At 41.4% G+C, this 19189-nt stretch overlaps 1 protein-coding gene across 1 annotated transcript; it reads right to left on the bottom strand.

Annotated features, from left to right (window-relative positions):
• Window positions 1–78: 78 nt before the first annotated feature.
• Window positions 79–18844, bottom strand: clockb (clock circadian regulator b). Its single transcript, XM_071532079.1, has 24 exons — window positions 18749–18844; window positions 17236–17329; window positions 16404–16539; window positions 15714–15802; window positions 14718–14777; window positions 14082–14230; window positions 13293–13384; window positions 12867–12956; window positions 12561–12681; window positions 11703–11816; window positions 10992–11110; window positions 10698–10780; window positions 10348–10454; window positions 10082–10229; window positions 9780–9855; window positions 9024–9162; window positions 8716–8813; window positions 8363–8482; window positions 7267–7413; window positions 6906–7114; window positions 5220–5314; window positions 4791–4921; window positions 3798–3932; window positions 79–3492 (listed from the first exon to the last, which is right to left on the bottom strand). The coding sequence occupies exons 4-24, from the start codon at window positions 15728–15730 to the stop codon at window positions 3226–3228; spliced, it is 2517 nt and encodes an 838-aa protein (XP_071388180.1). The 5' UTR covers window positions 15731–15802; window positions 16404–16539; window positions 17236–17329; window positions 18749–18844; the 3' UTR covers window positions 79–3225.
• Between the last annotated feature and the right edge of the window lie 345 nt (window positions 18845–19189).

Below are 19189 nucleotides of genomic sequence, written 5' to 3'. Positions count from 1 at the left end.
CCTGTGAAAGAGAAACCAAAACACCACAACAGAAGTACAGAAAGCGTTTATCATGTATAATATTTGCAATTGGTTTTATTTTCAAATTGACCAAGAGGGGGAGAGGGGGTTATAATAATCGCAAACATTTTTGCTTCAAAATATTCATTATTACATTTGACTTTGGGGTAGATAAAGGAGCACAGTTCATGAGCAGAAGAAGGGATATACATACATACATACAGTACAGGTAGGCATAGCACCGTTTCACACTGAATACTGGTGTTGTTAACCTTGTGTATGTGTAGAGTATTATACTAGAACTAGGATTCTTAAGAACCAAATTGTGTAGTGGATAGGTGATCTGTGTGTCTATATGAAGGGGGGCTCGCTGTCCTGTCAATGGCATTCCGTTCCAAATATCCTACACCTCGATTTCAACAGTTTCTCAGACCAGAAAGTTATTGTAATGTTTCAAAAACAAACACGATAGAACAGGTTTGTCATACTGGTGAAACATTCAGATGTTCCTAAGAACTTCTACAAATGCAAAGCCACTAAATGAGGTTGAATTCTAGGTTCTATATGTGGATCCTTGCAGTGAGAAACATGATTTCTTTTACACCCCTTGCTTTCCTTCATCACAAAGCCTGTCAAAGGTTCCTCTTTTTCTATAATCAACAGTTACAACATCCATTAGTCTCTTTAAAACACCTTTACATTCTTTGGGCTGGGTATCAGTGACACATACTCAAACTACAAACATTTCAACATTACCCTTTAGGGCGATGCCTCAAACACAAACTACAGACAAGAGGATCTGAATTTGCTAAGCGATGGGTGGAAGACCTGGATCAAACAGTAAGCTCCTCGTTGTACTACCCCTCTACCATTCCTTGTTTGTGAATAGATCCCAGGAGAACAGTCTTCATTTTAATCCTGCCAAGTCACACTACATGCTAATCTAAATTTACCACTCAAGATGCATCTCAGAGGGTTACTATTTGAACCTGGTATGATGTGTAATTACTGTGGTAAATGTTTTTTGAGCAGAGTTTGTCACTGGAAAACAAGACGGCGCCCATTTTGTTTTGAGTCTGACAGGTGACCAATGCTCTGCATTGCTAAACATCCATTCAACTCCAGTCATACATCCACTTCCATATGAAAATAAAATGGGTTACAGTGATTCATATCATGCATACAAATTCTCACTCACACAAACATGTATTCAAGTGGAGCTGTCCCACACCTGGGCTTTCAGAATACTCAACCAGAGAGGAAGTTTCTTGAATATTACAATTATTTCTTTTTACTGCAACGCAAGAACTGATTGGCTATCGCCAGGGGAAACCAATACTGACCCCCCCGAGTGATACAAGAAGTAAAATCGAGGAGACACAAAATTCGCACCTAGTGCAAGCACACACACACCCACGCACACACACTCTACTACACTCTAAGACAAGACAACACATTCTAAACACTCCTTTTCCAACCATTACACTTCCTCCAATCCAAGGCTTTTCTGTTTGATATGGCTTACAACTGTAGTACATGGGTTGAGCCCAATTCCATTTCTACTCTGAAATTAAAATGGACCGGGGCCCAGCCCTGGTTTATGTTTCAACTGCTGTTTGAGAACTGAGTGACAACTGAACTGAACTGCATGATGGCTACTGAGGCCTAGGAAGAGAAAGAAGGATGAGACACTGATGATACAAGAGACCATGAAACATTTACTTGAAATGCAGGTTAACTAGTCAAGTCAGTCTATTGCCATCTGGGTCAAAGTTGAAAAGGGTTCCCTCTATTTCTTACAGTAATTCAAGAGAAAAACAACATATTTTGGTTCTTCTCTGGGGAGACTTTCCCCTCCAAACTGTTGTAATAGAGAAACAACAAGGAAGACTGAGAAATCTGGGTCAAACGTGACTCAGCTACCACACCCTTTATGATTATTCCTCCTTCCTATTCCTGTGGTCTTTGCAGCATCACTGTCTAATCCTTCCTGGTCTGGTTCCAGACTGAGGCAGAAGCAAAACTTTCCACATTCCTGAGAATACAAGTACCATCCAGCAAACTCCAAATCCTTACTAAGTCAATTATTGTAAGACACAAGGGGCAACACACACACATATACCACGTACACACTCATGCTCACTCAACACACACACTAGCACACAGAATCACACACGGAGATTACAAATAACTAGGTCTCGATAGTGATTTACTGTACACAACCACATCAAGTGCTAAAATATCATGGGAGTTGAAGATATACTGTTTGTTACGTATAGGGCTCTGATTTTAAAAAATAATCCCTACTATATACACACGCATGAACTTCATTAAGGGTAATATCTTCTTGGAAAATATATACGCCTTTGAATAGCCTGTTCAAAAAAAAAAAAAAAAATCAATTGACTATAATGTTATTGGCACTTGGAATCACTAAACCCGTTGCACGTACAGTGATCATCCTGCAAAGAATTAAGTTAAACTGTATCTAGTTTCTTGTCGAACATGATTTGTACTTACAAAGTTAAAAAGAGCCATTTTTGTCTCAGAGACACAGTGTTGAAAAACACAACTTCCACAAAAACCCAAGCCCAATCATTTTTAAAACAAACTCTTGACAGAACTTTAAAGCCTTATTCTGGACTTTTAGAGAAGGGGGAGATAGGGGTCTGAGGGAGCACCGTTTTCGCTCCATCTTTGACCAGAAAACACTAGAAGAAAGTAAAAAGTCATTTTTCAAAAGCGACTAATAAAAGCTTACACAGTTATTCTTTCCATGCAATCATATAAAATACTACATTTCTGTTTTCCTGTTAGGCTATATTGGATATTTACAAGTTTTTATCATACAGTAAATCTGTACAAGACCAGTCCGTTTTGACACACCTTTGAAAGAGTCTCTCATTACCGTGGCGATAAGGTGTTCTCTGGAGTTTTGTCAGGTTTCCACGGAGACCGGAGTTCACACACAGCTCCGCCACTGCTAAGGGAAAGGGGGATTCTAATCCATCCTGTTGCCATGGTGACACGAGTTCCTTGTGGGCTCAAAGGCTTTCCTCTTTTCTATGATTAATTTCTTTCAGATGGAAAAAGGGAGGACAACAATGTGGGGAGATGGAAGTTTGCGACGACCACGCAACCAAAACAAATCCATGTATCGATCCTTTTCGACTTTAAGTTTTGGTGACGTCCCTCCCAGAGTTTTCTGACGTCTTTCCCCAGACCTTACTGTGGCTGGCTGCTGACACTGTCAGTCCTGTGTGAGGATGAGGCTTTCTGCTGTTTCTGGGGCTGGGGTTTCAGCTGCTGCTGGTGCCTCTGGTGGTGAGATTGTTGTTGCTGTTGTTGCTGTTGTTGCCTTTGCTGTTGCTGCTGTTGCTGTGGTTGCTGTTGTTGGTGCGTTGCCTGGGTGAAGGTGCCCTGTTGTTGGAGTGGGAAAGCCGCCTGCAGGATCAGCTGGGTGGACTGGTTACCATGGAGGAGGCGGGTGCCCTGACAGTGCAATAGTGTAACAATAATAAGAAAACTAAGCAACGAAGAGTCGTCATTCTCATTCTTTAAAGTAAATATAAAAAAAAAAAAAAATTAAAAGTTCAGCCTGTGAGTGTTGCTTACAACCACTAGATTCTGGAATACTAGTTGCTTTTGCTTTGCTTTTTTCAAGATTACTCACTGCAGCACTGCAGACAACAGTAATTTTCAACACAAAGCATAGGAATTATATGGCATCTTGACAAAATGCACTGCTAGGCCTACATCTGTTTGAATCCATGACATTTGCAGCCCTCTATTGTTACCTGTAGGAACTGTTGCTGTTGCTGCTGCCCCTGCTGGCCACTCTGGGCCACTACAGCTGTCTGGTTTTGGGCATCGGGCTGAGCTTGGGGCGGTTGGGCCGGTTGCAGGGTCAGGGTCTGGGTCTGCCCCCCCTGCTGAAGGAACAGTGGAGTTAACAGGTAACTAAAAGGGATACATTACACTCAAAACAAGTGAGTTAAACTAGGAATGAAGATTAACTCAGCACTAAGATGTTTCTGAGAATCCCTGTGTAGGATATCTACTGCTGTCAGAGTGGTATGCATCTCATTATAACAGTTTTATTACTGTCCTCTATGCATCTGGATTCTCTGGGAATCCACTTTTTCAAAATAGTTCTGGATTGGAAAGAGAAATTAAAAGGGATGCCAGTTATTGTAAAGACTGATGTAACAAAATTTAACCTATGAAATTTAATCTATGACTAACCTATTAGCCTATCTTTTTTTATTTAGTCCTTATGTTTCAAGGACTTGGTGAGGCTTAAGCAACATAAAGTAACAAATAACTTGTTTATGTTTAAAATGTCTAGAATAATTTAGGGGTCCAATTTGACCTTTCTGGAACCTGCCTTCAGACCTAGACTTTAAAAAACACTGCCTTGTTATCTACCTTCGATGGTTTTCTCTTGTCTGTTATCATTAATTTGCCTTCCCAATTATCAACATCAGTATCAAATATCTTATTATAATATATATAATAAAATCAAAGACTTAATTTATCTAAGGAAGATTTGCTGCGCAAGTAAGCCACCCTTCATATTCCTACACACAGTCCTACACACATTCTCACCCGGGGGCTGCCCAGTACAAGTGCAATCTGTTGGCACTGAGCAGCTGGGGTTTAGGTGCCTCACACATGGGCACCCTGAACGTAGTACTGAATGGGCCCTACTCCGAATGGTGTTTATCCCTCATCTTAGGTTGATATGGCTTCATTAGTTTCCTCTATGACTCACAGAGCCTTTCTCTTACCTGTTGCCCTCCGAAGGGGTTGTACACCACCTGTCCCATGAACATGGAGGTGGGCACCATGACTGCACCACACGCCATTGGAGCCGTCACCAGTTTAGTCACCAGCTGCTGCCCTGCTGGGAAACTGGAGAGAGGAGAATGGAGGGGGTGGGGGGGTGGGGGTGGGAAAGAAGAATGAATAAAAGGGAAGAAAAAAATTAATTGGGATTATTGTGTGCATGAATTAAAATCCATTTACTACCATCTGAACAGTATGACTTCAGAAGGGAATTCTGAGTGCTAAGAGGCAGTGGTATGCTCATTTAGAGTTGGCATATTTGTATGTTTGTGTGCCTGCAGATCTCTCGTGCATTTTATGAAAGGGTGAGTGTCAGGTGTGTTTGTCGTCTCCCTACCGGATCTGACGGTCCTGTGTGAAGGTGGCCACGGTTGTGCCTTGCTGTGTGTTGCTCTGCGGTAGGCTGGTGCTGATCTGCAGCAGGTTGGGCTGTCCTGGCTGGGAAATCATCATGGTGTTGGTGGTGTAGAGCGGGGCAGATACTGAGCCCTGGGACTGGGGCTGAGCCTGGGGCGGCTGCTGGGGCTGGCGCTGGGGCTACAGAGTGGCAATGTGGGAAAAAGAAAAGAACGGTGGCATTAATTCCTTCAAATGAACAGAGCAGACTGAATAAGGGCCTGTTCACACAATTCATGTGTGCTGCCTCAACTGAATTTTTTGCTGATTAAAACAAAAAAACAGGTCAGTAACACATACTTTGTTTCCATGGCAACTAGCTGCAGTAGCTGCCACTATCAGCAAACAGTGTGTGTGTGTCTAACTCTTACAGCAATTACCACAAACTCCGATCACAGCTTAAGATAATGTAAACGGAGCATAAACCCATCTGAGATGTTATAGATTGACACAAAGAGAGTAAATAAATTACATGGGAATAGTAGATAGGAGTAAATAAGAGTTTTAAAATCTTTTACAACCTATGATCTAAACGGAGTAACTCCAGTATCACCGTGGGACTCTTTTCTAGTACAATTGTAGTTCAGCTGTATACTCGTCTGACGGGTTACGACCAGAAACCCCCCTGTGACCCAAAGATACATTTGTTTTATAAATAAAATGGTTCAAAACAGCATTGAATGTGCTATAAAACTGTTTTAACAGGGTAGGTATTGGCCTTTTAGGGACTGGTGGTTTGCTCTTGAATACCTCAATTGATGTGTAGGTGGAAGACACAGTACAACTGCTAAATATTGACAGAACAATATGGACTAACCCTCAAAAGTTTTGTGAACATCTCCAATTATTAGGCTTAATTATTTGGATAAGTTGGATACCTGCTTGAACTACTGACCTGTTTTCCTATTTTGTTTTATATTTTTTTTAACATTTGTTTATATTTATATCTGTACATGGTATGGCTTGCAATGGAAAACAGTCTTTGCTAAATCTAAGGCTCACATGAATGTATATCTTGACCATCTTAAATAAATAAGATGAAAACAGCTTTGTGTGTAATTGGCAAGTGTGTTTGCGTTTTGTTTGCACATGTTCAGGTTCAACAGGTTTTCCTTGGGGTGACGTTAGTGCTGAGACTTTGGGATCGTTGTGAGTATTCTATGAAGTCTTTCACACATGACTATGCTCACACAGCATGCCCTGTGGCTCTTCGTGTCATCTGAATGTGGGGGTTAAACTGAACAACTTCATAGGAACACTGCTTGTTTTGTGTGGTTAGAGACATTCTCTAGCAAAATGTGACCAACAGTGTCAAAAGGCAATTCACACAGGATTAGTATTATCAGAGGACTTCTGTCTTCACCAAAATATGGTAATTTGTGCTGGAATTTTTACTTGACAAATTACATACAAGGCAGATTTGCCGAGGATTAAAATCAATGATCATCTCAATTATTACAAATCACTGAACGTCCCCGGATAATATTAGTCCTGTGTGAATAGGGCTAAACTCTGTTCTTACACCAATTCCAAGACAGTAAACCAAGGCAATATGCAGAGACGTTGTGGCCCAATCAAAAGAGCAGTGAACTTGAACAAACATAGGAGCGTCTACATGGGCTGTGTGTGTGTGTGAGGGAGGGGGGGGGGGGGGGGGGGGGGGGCCCACCTGTGTGAGGGTGTTGGTCTGCTGCTGTAAGCTCTGCTGAGGGGGTGGAGCCTGCTGCTGGATGGTGAGCTGCTGAGTTCCTGAATGGACTGTGTTTATGGCTGTCTGCTGCACCTGGTTGGTCAGAGTAGTTGTCTGCTGGACCGACCCCACCTGAGGCAGCTGGACATTCATCGCGCCGCCCGGCTGCTGCACGAACATCTGTCGCCATGGAGACAGCAACCGTCAAGCCACAGTGGTCTGTGTGTCTATGTTTGCATCCAATGCAGTGATTGGCAGTGCCACCCTGCTGCCCAGATGACTATCCCGTGTGTGCGTATGCGTATGCGTGTGTCCGCAATGCCCTCTCCTACCTGTATGCCCTGTCCCTGGACTCTCTGCAGCTGCTCCTGGATTTGTCTGAGCTCATCCTGCTGCCGCTGGATGTTGGCCTGGATCATCCTGGTCCTCTGCTCCAGCTGCTCCTTTAGGTGCTGCATGGCGTTCACCTGGGCCGAGAACTCCATCACTGGCTGTGGGTGGAGGGATAAGAAACAAGTCAGAGCAATGCTTCACTCTGGTATACCATTTGGAGTTTTCAGTACTTATATCCTCATTTGTCTTCTTGAACAGTCACCATTTTACAGTTTTCCGGTGTTCTGGCGTCACTTTTTGAAGTGGTAATGATTATGCCTGTTAATTTGTCGAGTAGCAACTTAGCAACTAAGTGAGCTGAAAAAATGGCCCAAATGCCATGCGTGAATTCAAACTGCAGGAGGCAGGTAAGGCCAGAGGTTGATGGCTAACAGTCATACCAGTTAAGCATTTTGAAAAATCAAAAAGCTGTACAAATGAAATGTCACATTAAAACTCACCTTTATTGGTGAATAATAATTAGATTTTTCCCCCAAAACATAATAGGCCTTGCAAGTAAATCATTAAAAAGGCTAAACAAAATAATATTTAATTGAGGCCCAATGCCCATGTGTTTTCAGACTAAGAATGAATTAATTTTGCTTTCTCTAACCTTAAAAAAGTAAAAGAAGCAAACCAAATGCTCTCTGGCTTCAAGTAAACAGACTTGCACCTCCTTGGCTCTAAGTACGCAGATCTGCATCTGAATGAGCTGCTGAATGCCTAAACATGTCTGCAACACTCACCTCCCTAAATGTGCAAATGGATACAGTTTCCAACAGTTACAACAGAGTAAAAAGAATAACAGTCATGTGATCCTCCTATCAGAGCCTTTTCAAGAGGCTCCATTTCCTTTGGCAAAGTTTTAAATGGGTTGATGAGGTCGCTAGAGAGGGGCCTTTAATCCGTATGTGAATGGTGAGAAATGAACACCACAAACTCCTCGACTAAGGACACTTGGAAAGTTATAATGTAATGAAATGATCCGATAATTGGTTTAGCAAACATAGAAATACCAGAATAAACAAGTCTGGCACCACTGGATTGGATTTTCACCTGTACGTTTGTTTGTAGCTGCTGTGGTTGTTGTTGTTGCTGCTGCTGCTGCTGCTGCTGCTGCTGTTGGTTGATCATGCCTGGGGTTACACTCTGCCCTGTGGTCTGCGAGCTCATAGACTACAAATGTAGAGATGAAAAAAATTAAATGAGTGCTGGAGAATTATGGGTACTGCAGTGCATGGCTTTGTTATATTACATTTCCTTGACCACATTGTGTTATAAAACAGCACTGAGTGGAGAAAATGCATCTGTCTGCATTCATGGTCACAAAAAACAGCTCATTTTAGGACCTGTCAAAACAGGAAGGTATGGTTTTCTAAGTGTTGCCATTTTGGCCAATCAAGTCTCACCTGGCTGCTGATGGATGAGCGACGCTGCGATGTCATCTCCATGGTGGAGGCCAGTGACTGCCGGGGGGGTGTGGCCGTGTCCATATGTAGCTTGGAGGCTGTTGCAATAGAAACAGAATTAACAATGAGTCAAAGTCTTATTCAGTCCCCACTGACTATCATATCAGCTTACTGCAAGGCTTAGTCATCCTATTCAGCTGCAGTGCTGATGTACCATTGATCCCTCTCTAGTGTATGTGTCAGGGTGTATCTGTTTAGTAGTAAGCGTATGCATGTATATACAACTGCCTGCGTGTGAATGTCCTTACAAGTGCAAGTGTTGTCAGAGACATGCGATGAGGACTTGCGGGAACTGCGTGAGGATGTTGAGGCTGTTCGGCTGTGGTCAAAGCGCTCCAGCGCCTCCTTCAGGCTGGACGTGTTCAGTTGGGACTCCGAACCAGAGTCCTGGCTCTGAAAACACCCAAGTAGAGGAGAAACAAGACACTTGATAGTTGATTCCTTTTAAAAGAAGTTGTTACGGCAAAAGAAAAACTGGATTAATGTGACAAAGAGGTCAACAGCTTCCTTTCTAATATTCTCAAATCTGTAGGTGAATTCCATGCATAGTTTAAATTATGATACATAACTATCTATTGCACTTTTCTTGATTAAATCATTGACTAAAAGCAGAGCCCCATTAGTTTAGATAAGGTCAGAGAACATCATTGATTATCAGATTTCCATACAGTGCAACAAATAAGATACAGTATGTCAATAGGCAGTAGTGACTCATTGAGAAAAAAATGGGAGGAAAAATAAGCTATTTCTAGACAGCTCTAAGAAGCTCAGTGTCATATGCTCACTGTAATTTTTGTCTTTTATTCAGTTCACAATGTGGAGCTGTTATACAACAAATCTACAAGCCCAAACACTTGAGTCTTTTTTTGTTATTCCTCTTGTACACATGACAATTAAGTGACACACATGACAAGTGTGTGACAATTTCTTAGTTTACTGGGATTATGCATTTGTGCAAACAAATGAGTGCATAGTGTACAACCTTTCTTGTAGCCATTTCTCACCTTATCCACATTGACCTCTGGGGTAGACTCTTCGATGCCCAGCTCTCTGCGCTGTTCTGCCCTCACCTCTGCATAGCTAGAGACAGCGTTGGGGATGAGAGAGACAACTGGTGAGTGAGTGAGTGAGTGAGTGAGAGGGTGTGCATGAGGGTGGATGAGAGGTGCAAAGACAATTCAGAAATGTCTTGAAGGGGTCACCAGCAAATAGATCAATAGAAGACTCTTAACAATGGTCTGAAGTGTGTATCAGCAAATGGTACAGAAGAATGGAGAGATAAGAGAGAATATTCGGCTGGTGGTACCTGACAACTGTGTGTGTACAGACAATAAACTCGGGCCGGGAGTTCCACTGGTGGTAGGTGATGTAGTAGTGTGTCTGGAGCCAGATCCACTGTTGACCCTTCGTCAGGAAACGGTAGTAGCATGACTTCCCTTTACCATACTGCATCACTGGACAGGAGAGACGGAGGGAGACAAGCAGAACAGAGTGGTTGTAATCAATAAGCAGAAAAAGGAGATCTTACAATGAATATTCTTGAGTGAATGTGTGCGCCCGTGCGAGACTCACAGTGTTCATGACACTTGGCTAGTGTCTCTAGGTCGTCCACATGGTAATAGTCATACCCTGATGTTCCCAGAACCTCAAAAGGCAGGTAGCCTATGATTGGTGGAGCTCTGAAAGGAGACAATGGCATCGTTATCTATCACACTGATGCAAAAAAAAAAAAAGGAAGGTAAGCTTCACATAGAGCTGGAACTCAAACATCAATAGTGGCGACCCACACCAAGTCAGATGCTCTTGGGCTTTCTTTAAAATGAGGCAGCTCAGATGTTAATATGTCATTGAAATGTCTCATAAATGTTGCTAGGAACAACGCACAATTAAATATCTGTGTGTGTGTGTGTGTGTGTGTTCACCTGTGGTCTAAGAAGAGGAACTTCCACTCTAGACTGTGTCTGGAGGTGAACTCTTCATTGGGCTCCTCCACTGTACACATCTCCTATGAACATGACAAAAAATATACATATTTAGGGTTAAACACACACATTCCAAAAGGGACACTATGTTTTAAGTGTATTCTGTTATAGACGTGTATGCTTCTGTGTGGTAGTTGTATTTACTAACAGCAAGGTAAATAATAAATAATAATATTAATAAATGACTTGATTGAGTTGATTTTACTCAAGTGTGTGTGCATGTGTGTATAGTACCTTGATAAACTGAGGCTTGGCCAGCCGGACAGTAGCTACAAAGCAGACCTGGTCATCGAAGGCAGGCTGTAGCGACCGCTGTAGCACCCCTGCCAGACCGTTCCTTGTCACGTTGGGAACTACACAGCAGAGAACAGAATAACTGAAGAGATGTTTTGCATTCAAGGACTTGAATGACCCACTATGTGGGTCAAGGAATGTGCACAATGTGTTTGTGTGTGGCTCAGTCGATAGGGCACGAAGTGAGCGCTACCAAGGTTAGTGTTTGATTGTGATTTATGACACAGATTCTTAAAATTGTATTATAAGGCACTTTGAAAAGTGTCCATCAAATGGTGAGCCATGTTTAAATATTATGCCTCGAATCTTAAAACTATTATCTATTTATAAAACCAATAGTGCAGGTCTGTTCTGATTGGCTAAGTCACGTTCAAAGCCATTGTTAAATACCCAATAAATACACAAATGTGACTGCATAACAGTTTACTGAAATAACTGAAAATAACAACTCATACCACTACTTATGTGTTTTTGTTTAGTTGCTGTTCAAGGTATGGTATTATATGGCATAAAAATGAAAGATTGACTTGAAATACAGAGAGTTCCGTTTCACTTTTGTGGCTAACAATTGCAGTCACTCATGGCAAAAAGCTTCATTAAAAAATAGTAGTGCCACTGACATCAATGAATGTTGTTATTTAAATGGCTTACCATTGTTGAGTGACTTGAAGTTGCCAATGAATTTAACATATTCATATACAGGGGGCTCTTTGGGGTCAATGGTCCCTCGCAGCATGTGACAGCAGAACTCCATCTGGTTCTTACCTGGAGACAAAAGCAAGCAAAAAACATTATTTACTACAGGATACGAATATTGGCATCTGGCAAAAAAATAAATAAGATAGCTCAGAGCTACAACTATATCTACTGCATTGTTTTCCAACAGGCAAAAGATAGATATAACAGCAATTACTTTCTAAGTGATTTAGTTGTGATGAACATTGGCACATTTTGGCAAAAAGTAGTACGATTTTGTTTGGATGCTATGTGAACAGAAACTAGAATGGTGTGATATGATTGGCGCCTGTGCATTTAACAGCAGCCATTATAAAGAGGGATATCATTATCATTTTCCATGAATTTCAATGCTATTCTTATTTCCTTGGACAGTCTGATCTCCATTACTGGATAATGGATATTTACTTATAATCTCTAAACTTGAAAATAGTTTTTGTTTGACGAGACTTGCCTCAGATTGGACAGGTTGGGAACAAATATGGTTTTCTAGTTCAGTAATATCTAATTTTATTTGGGTGTTAACGCCCAAACACACATTTTCATGAATCCACAAAATCATATAATAGCTCCAAGCTGTGCATCTTGATGATGTTAAATGAATGGTATGAATGGTATTCCCCTTTACACACCCTTCAGTTATGAAGGATTTGCACCTTTTTTGTAAAGGGTGACCTATCAGTCTTACATACAAACACACAACATGGTATGATATGATTGGATGATGTCTAATACAGCAGCCAGTATGGTGCAATATGACTGGGTGGTACTAACTCTTTAGGTAGTCGGAGCCAAGGCTCTCTTGGTCGGTGGGGTGTGTGGACAGAGCCTTGTACACTTCGGAGTGTTCCCCAAGTGGCAGGAAGTTTAACAGGTTCTGGTCCACCAAGTCCGCCTGGAGGACACGCACACGCACAAAATTTGAATGACATGCCAAATCATTGTTCAGTACACAAACGACATACTGAAATGTTTAATCTTAACCACACAAAAATCCTGTCAAAACCTGTTCTACAACACAATAACAATACAACACAACAGATGACTAATCCATGCCAAATGAGGGAAAGAATCACTCACCGGTAGGTGCTCTAGCAGTGAGGTGACGCTCTCAGAGACGTATAGGATGTTCCCATCGGTCATTATTGCTATAAAGAACCCATCCAGAGCCTGATAACACAACACAACACAACACAACAGAAAACATTTAAATATTGGTCTCTAGCAATAGAATAAGTAATAATTGCAGGCTGCTATCAATTTCATTTTTGTAAATTCAGGAGCTATTTAAAATGGTGATTCAAAAGAAAATAAAAAAATCTATATGATGCAGCTTTTTTCTTATATGTACAGATGAAATTCCGATCCAATTGGATGTATTGAATCGGAATTGATTGCAACCATGGTCATGAAAAACACAACATAGCAGTAACATTAACAGTGGACATAGCACCAGTGTTGTCACCTAACAGACAGGAAGACAACATAAAATGCGATATTCCTGACCTCCAGCATGAGCTGGGTGAACTCCTCATTGCTAAGAAATGGAGGCTTCCAGTCCTGCCTGATTTCACTGGACTCCGACTGGGCTGCAATCTCTGAAGGAGGACAGGAGAGAAAGCACGTGGAAATTAAGTTCAATTCTATTTTACTGTTATTCCACCTTACACACAAGTGCACAGCTGAAGGTCACAGCACATTTCAAAAAGAGTAAAAGAGAAAATAAAATACAACACAGACAGTAAGACAACATAGCGCAAGAATGCAATGGAAGTACACGGTAGACTCAGCAAAAACGAGACAGTAAAATATATATAATAGTATAAGTGACTGTTGAACGGATATTCAAGTATTTCATAATCCCAGTATTCAGATCGTAATCAGCAGGGATTACGAGGCGTATGGGAGTGCAGGATGTAGATATAAAGTGACTAAGGCATTGAATTCATTAGTATCACAACAGCGTCCGGGATGTAGGTATAAAGTGACTAGGGCACAGAAATCCAGTAAGGCAGTATTAACAGTCACAGTTAATAATCACCGGTAAGCAGTAAAGAGGCAAACACTAATTTACAGTCTGTATAAATTAATATTATAACGGTTGTAACTCAATAAAAAGTGTAATAAAAACAGGAAGCTCCTGTTCCCTTTTACAAGCTCTAGTACTGACGAGAGTAAACAAGCACACAAAACAGTGCACAACATGGCAAACCTAAATATAGCCTAACCATAACCCTCTGTGAAGTATTTAACCTAAACACAGGACGTGAGGTAAGGAGGATGGCAAGTCCTGACCTTTGTGTTTACACAGGAAGTCGATGCTTTTCTGCAGGATGGTGGACTTGTCCATCTTCCTGGTGTTGCCTGGCAACATCGTGCCAAGTTCCTTGATGAGGACATTGAACTGGTCTCTCCGTTTCTTCTCAGACTTGTTGCGGGACACACTGCAATTCATATCACAGTATAATTTCATTCCAAGTTTTATTATGCAGTTATATTTTTCAGCACACTGTTAATACAGACAGACAGAATGAACGTTCCCTCTTCTGTGTTTTGTCCAGACAGTCTTGTTTTGACATTCACAGAGCAAACCGCCAGCGTTAAAAGTGAGCAGATGTAAACTGTTTGTCATGTGACTCTGCAAACAATGTAAAATATGCTGCATTGACAGTCTGGACAGTATGGCTGGTGTGTATGGCATGTGATAGATTCCATATATAAGATATATATGGATATACTATCACCAGCTAAAGAGTTTCCACACTCGTTTTCAAGTGTGTGTGTGTTGGTTAATTAAACAGGAGTAGAATCTGGGCAAGAGATAAATCCCTGTCACACCTTATTACTTTTTAGGATAAGGATGATGATTGATGAACCAAGCACATACTGCAATTAACATCAGTCAAGTGTTCGTCTATATGTCTAGCTCACCGTTTTGCTTTGTCCTTTTCATCTTCTTCCATCAACCCATCAAAGATGCTACAATCATCCCTATGAAAGGAGAGACAGAGACAAATATTTACACACAGTATTTCCCAACTCGCTCTGTGTTTGTTTGTGTGTGTATGTGTGTGGGGAGGTGTGTGTATGTCTGTGTGTACACGTTTGTTGGCAGCTTGAAAGCAGATATGCATCGTTAATAATAGCTAATGACGGAAGTTGGCTAATGAGAGGATTCCTACATGCCAGGAGCAGGTTTATTTTTGGGTCACACAAAAAAACAGAGAGAGAGAGAGAGAGAGAAAGAATGTGTTGTGCTTGGCAGAAAGCTTACGAGTATATTGGTGACACTGGGCGTGTTCTTAGGATATGTATGAGGTTTCGACTAATATGGGCTTTTGAAGGCCAATACCAATACTGACATTTTGTACGGACGCTGGCAATATTTTGTGATCTGTAGTTGTGTTCAATATCTTTAAATCTGACAATTTTCATTCCCAAAATATTACAAGAAGTCAGTGTTTCCCGAAGAATTTCATGTTTAACAAGGTGGAAAAGCCTCTGAAACTGCATTTAGCAGACCATGGGACACTAACACTCCATTGAAAGCCAGACTAATGGAGGCACGGTGAGGCAGGTTTTACAGACTCCAACACCAGAAACTGTTAAGTAAAATTAAAACACTCCCACACCGCATTGGAATGTTTTCTCTGGTCAGCCAACTGATATAAAAATAATAGTAATGATAATTAAAACATATTCTCTAACTGCGGTTAGGGAGGAACCTCCATCATATCTGCGATGGACGACACTGACTGGCCAATACATGATTTTAATAAAACACCAATATCAGCTTCATATAGTCGGCAACCGTTACATCAGTCTAACCCTCATCTATACATGTATCGTGAGTGTGTATGTACTCTATAATGTACTCTATAGTGTGTGTGTGTGTGTGTGTGTGTGTGTGTGTGTGTGGTAGCATACCCTATGCTAGATGTCATGGTGGCTGTTGATCAGGGCTGTAGCTGCAGTGACTGGCTCTTTAGGCGTGAGGTAGGCATTTGGAAGCGCACCTGGACCGAAAGAAAAACAAACATCACTGTATTAGTCACTCTCACTCCCAACACATTCACAACCAACACATTCACAAATGCATGCATGCACACACAGATACACACGTCTTGACAGACAGGTTAACTGATCCAGCTCCAGTAACGAAATGTCGGAATAGGCCGAGCTATGTTTTTAAAATTATGTAGAGTTGACGGAAAATCCTTGTTGATACATACAATAAAAACATTTAATGTTTTGCCCAGTATTTCATTGTACAACACTAGTCAGGATTATCTGCATTCCCAACTGACGTTCTATGGTAATTCCTTATATACTGCATGGGATCAGATTTTAGTGAGGATTGGACTAAATTCTGAATCATAACACAGATGTCTCAATTGATGTGAGGACCATATTATTTGTCAAAGAATCATAGGTTAAAGTGAGCACAGTAAATTGACAATATTTAATGAGCAGTCAAAAATAGGTCTACATATAGGGTAATCAGATTTAACCAATTAAAAGACAGAAGGTCTGCATGGCAAAACCTCAAATTATTTCATAAGCTAATTTGAGCCCAGCACAGCGGTGTGTGTGTGTGTGTGTGTGTTCGTTTCTCACCTCACTGCAGCTTATGCGCGCGGTCAGTTCCTCGTCTTCGGGGTCAAAGCTGACTCTAGGGTCAAAAATGATGTTGAGGTCATTGGGGTCGTGAAGGGGCACCAGACCATGGGCAGAACATGGTGGTCAAGCAAACCTGCGGGAGAAGCCAGAGCAGAAAACTGGGGTCACCAGGGGTCATCAGGTAAGTTGGGAGTGTAACTTTAATGGGGTCAGCGGGGGAAATTCTTGACCATTTGGATGAGAGAGCAAGCAGTCCAGGTTTGCCAAAAGCTGGAAGAATTTTAAAAAGTCTTATACAGGAAAACTTCTAACTTTTTGCCTTAACACCAGAAAAAATGTATCTGCCAAGAATAATTTTTACTGGCCAAAAAAATCAATATACATTGTTCATAGAAATCTGTTACCCTTCCCATTTTCAGTGCTATTTCATGTATAGAACCAGATAGAAGTTTGTAATTCATGTTATTCATGTAATTCAAGTGCAGCAGAACTCAATATAACCAATGCATTCAAATGTTATCATCTCAACAAGTTACCGGCCAGTGTGGCAGGTGACACTTATTTATCTATCCACCCAACACACAACACCATTTGGTATTTGGTAGGTGTTAATTTCAGACCCTGCTGCCAAAAATGTAATACTGCCTCCAAGAAATAGTGTGGGTGCCTGTTTTGGTACAACTAATTCTAATAAGTAATAACAATAGAATAAATTAGCCCAATTACAAGTGTTCATCATTCAATTATTAGGCTTAAAGTACTTTGGAAACTCTTTTTGAGCACAATGACCCACTTATTAAAACACAGTGGTAAAATACTGTGAACTTACTTATTCGGAACTTGTCTCTGTATGCAAGGCTGGGTCTCTTGGTGTCCTATCCCTTCAAGGAACTGACAAATTTTACTTCACCTGAGGGCCACACCTGTAATACAAAAGTCCAGACTCATTCACATACACCAAATCCTGAGTTCACCACATTTACAATGCATTCAAATTTACAGAGGCCCTGCCTGCGACTAGGGATTACTATACAAATATAGTATGTTGGTAACTAGTTGCAAGTGCAAACCACGAAATTTGTGATAAGTGAATGAATATCTCAACCCTGCGGTTCCCAAACTTGATCCCCAAACAGATACCCATTAGACAACAAATCCCCATTTTATATTTTGTGCCAAGAAACCCCATCTGAGAGGATTCTGTTGCTAGATATGACTTGGTACTGAATTATATTACTGTATGTACTGCACGCAGGAAGTAGGTACAGTAAAACCTATGAGCAAAATAATCACCCTGCCACATTCTCTCATTTCCACTGAATGAATTAATAGTGAAATTACACTATTATTTTATTTAACGTTAGTTGAACCCTCTCAAGGAGCCCAGGTGGTCCCCGGACCCCAGTTTGGGAAGCCCTGGCCTGACCTACAGTAAGTTATTCCTAGTGGCCAATAACTGGAGCCACATTACATCGTGCTCTCTCATTGAGCCATTCTGCTTAACGCACAGCTTCGCCAATGAATGCACCATAAACTGTGGTATTAGCAATAATGTCCCAATAGTAACCATGTAATACAGACAGCCAAAAAGCCAAAGATACCCACAGTAAAATGCTTAAATGCCTCTTTGAGCCACAGGTGTTCGTTATACAACCAAAAGAGAGCAAACCATATAGCTAGCTAACAAGCTAACTAAGCTTGCTACCGAGCAAAACTGCATATGTAACTGAAAGATTCAATGCTCTTACTGGCCCCGTTCCCTTCCGCAATACTCTCAAATATTAAATGACACAGTTACGGTACGTAAAGCATGACATATTTCTGAAAAAAACATGAGGAATATCAGTCACCATTGGCAAGCTGGCGCCCTGCCTCAAGCTGTCACGCAACAACTGACATTGAGCACAAATAATCTCTAAAATGTTACCGTTGGTCATCAACCGCTGCGAGAAAACTGCCACTAAACATCGGCACGGAGATCGATCCTTGCAAAAACCGAAGAAATAATACATGTCGGTCGCAGTAAAACATCTAAAACCAGCGTTGGTCGAAACATTTTCGCGGCAGATGTATGTACACACACATACACACACACTCCCGCACACACACACACACACTGGCATACATTCACACGCTCGCCCACTCGTACACATAGACACTGGCTGCTCTGAATGTGGGTCACTGGGCCTTGCTCTCCCTCAAGCGTGCGGAAACAGTCCCGAAGCCTCCTCTGCAGTCCGACCGCTTCCGCACGCTAAAAACACCGTTTCCCGGCCACAACTGTTGTGCTATCCATAATCGGCAACCGCTATTAGCATTGGACATGTATTAAAAACCCTTACCTTCCCGGATAATCGATTGCAGCCTTCGTGTTTTGCTTATTTAAACGTTGCATCGGGAGGTTGGTGAGAAAAACAGGAGGCCTACTTCATATTACGACGTACAGTCATGCGCAATGGGGACAGTAGGGCGCACTATTTTGCAAGTACAGTAGCAGCAAAAGCAAAGAGATGGCTGAGTGATCTTCAGAAGGGAAATTACAACGTGTGTTTGTGCCATTTACAGCTAGACTAGTCCAACGATTTTATAGTGACGCCTAGTTAATGATAGAGGATGAAAGGTCAGGATAACGATTCTGTATTTGGACAGCAAATGATTTCACATTGAAGAGACTGTGATAAAAATAGCCGAACAGGAATTCGGTTTGTTCGTCTAGGGCTTTTTATGAAATATTGCGTAGCTGTGCTTTCACTTTAAATGATAAATACCGACTTGTTCTTTTA

This window comes from Centroberyx affinis, unplaced genomic scaffold (assembly GCF_046629955.1).
Source record: "Centroberyx affinis isolate AG114_WGS23_722 - 3 ecotype Tasmania unplaced genomic scaffold, CSIRO-AGI_Caff_v1 ptg002161l_1, whole genome shotgun sequence".
Classification (NCBI taxonomy): Eukaryota; Metazoa; Chordata; class Actinopteri; order Beryciformes; family Berycidae; genus Centroberyx; species Centroberyx affinis.
This window is presented reverse-complemented; position numbering and strand designations above follow the sequence as displayed.

Excerpts from the sequence above, each read along its gene's own strand:
- clockb (XM_071532079.1), bottom strand. Across the intron at positions 11,817-12,560 it reads TGGCTCCGACTACCTAAAGA|GTAAGAACCAGATGGAGTTC; the intron begins GTTAGTACCACC and ends TTTTGTCTCCAG. Across the intron at positions 8,814-9,023 it reads CTCTGACAACACTTGCACTT|CCTCCAAGCTACATATGGAC; the intron begins GTAAGGACATTC and ends CTATTGCAACAG.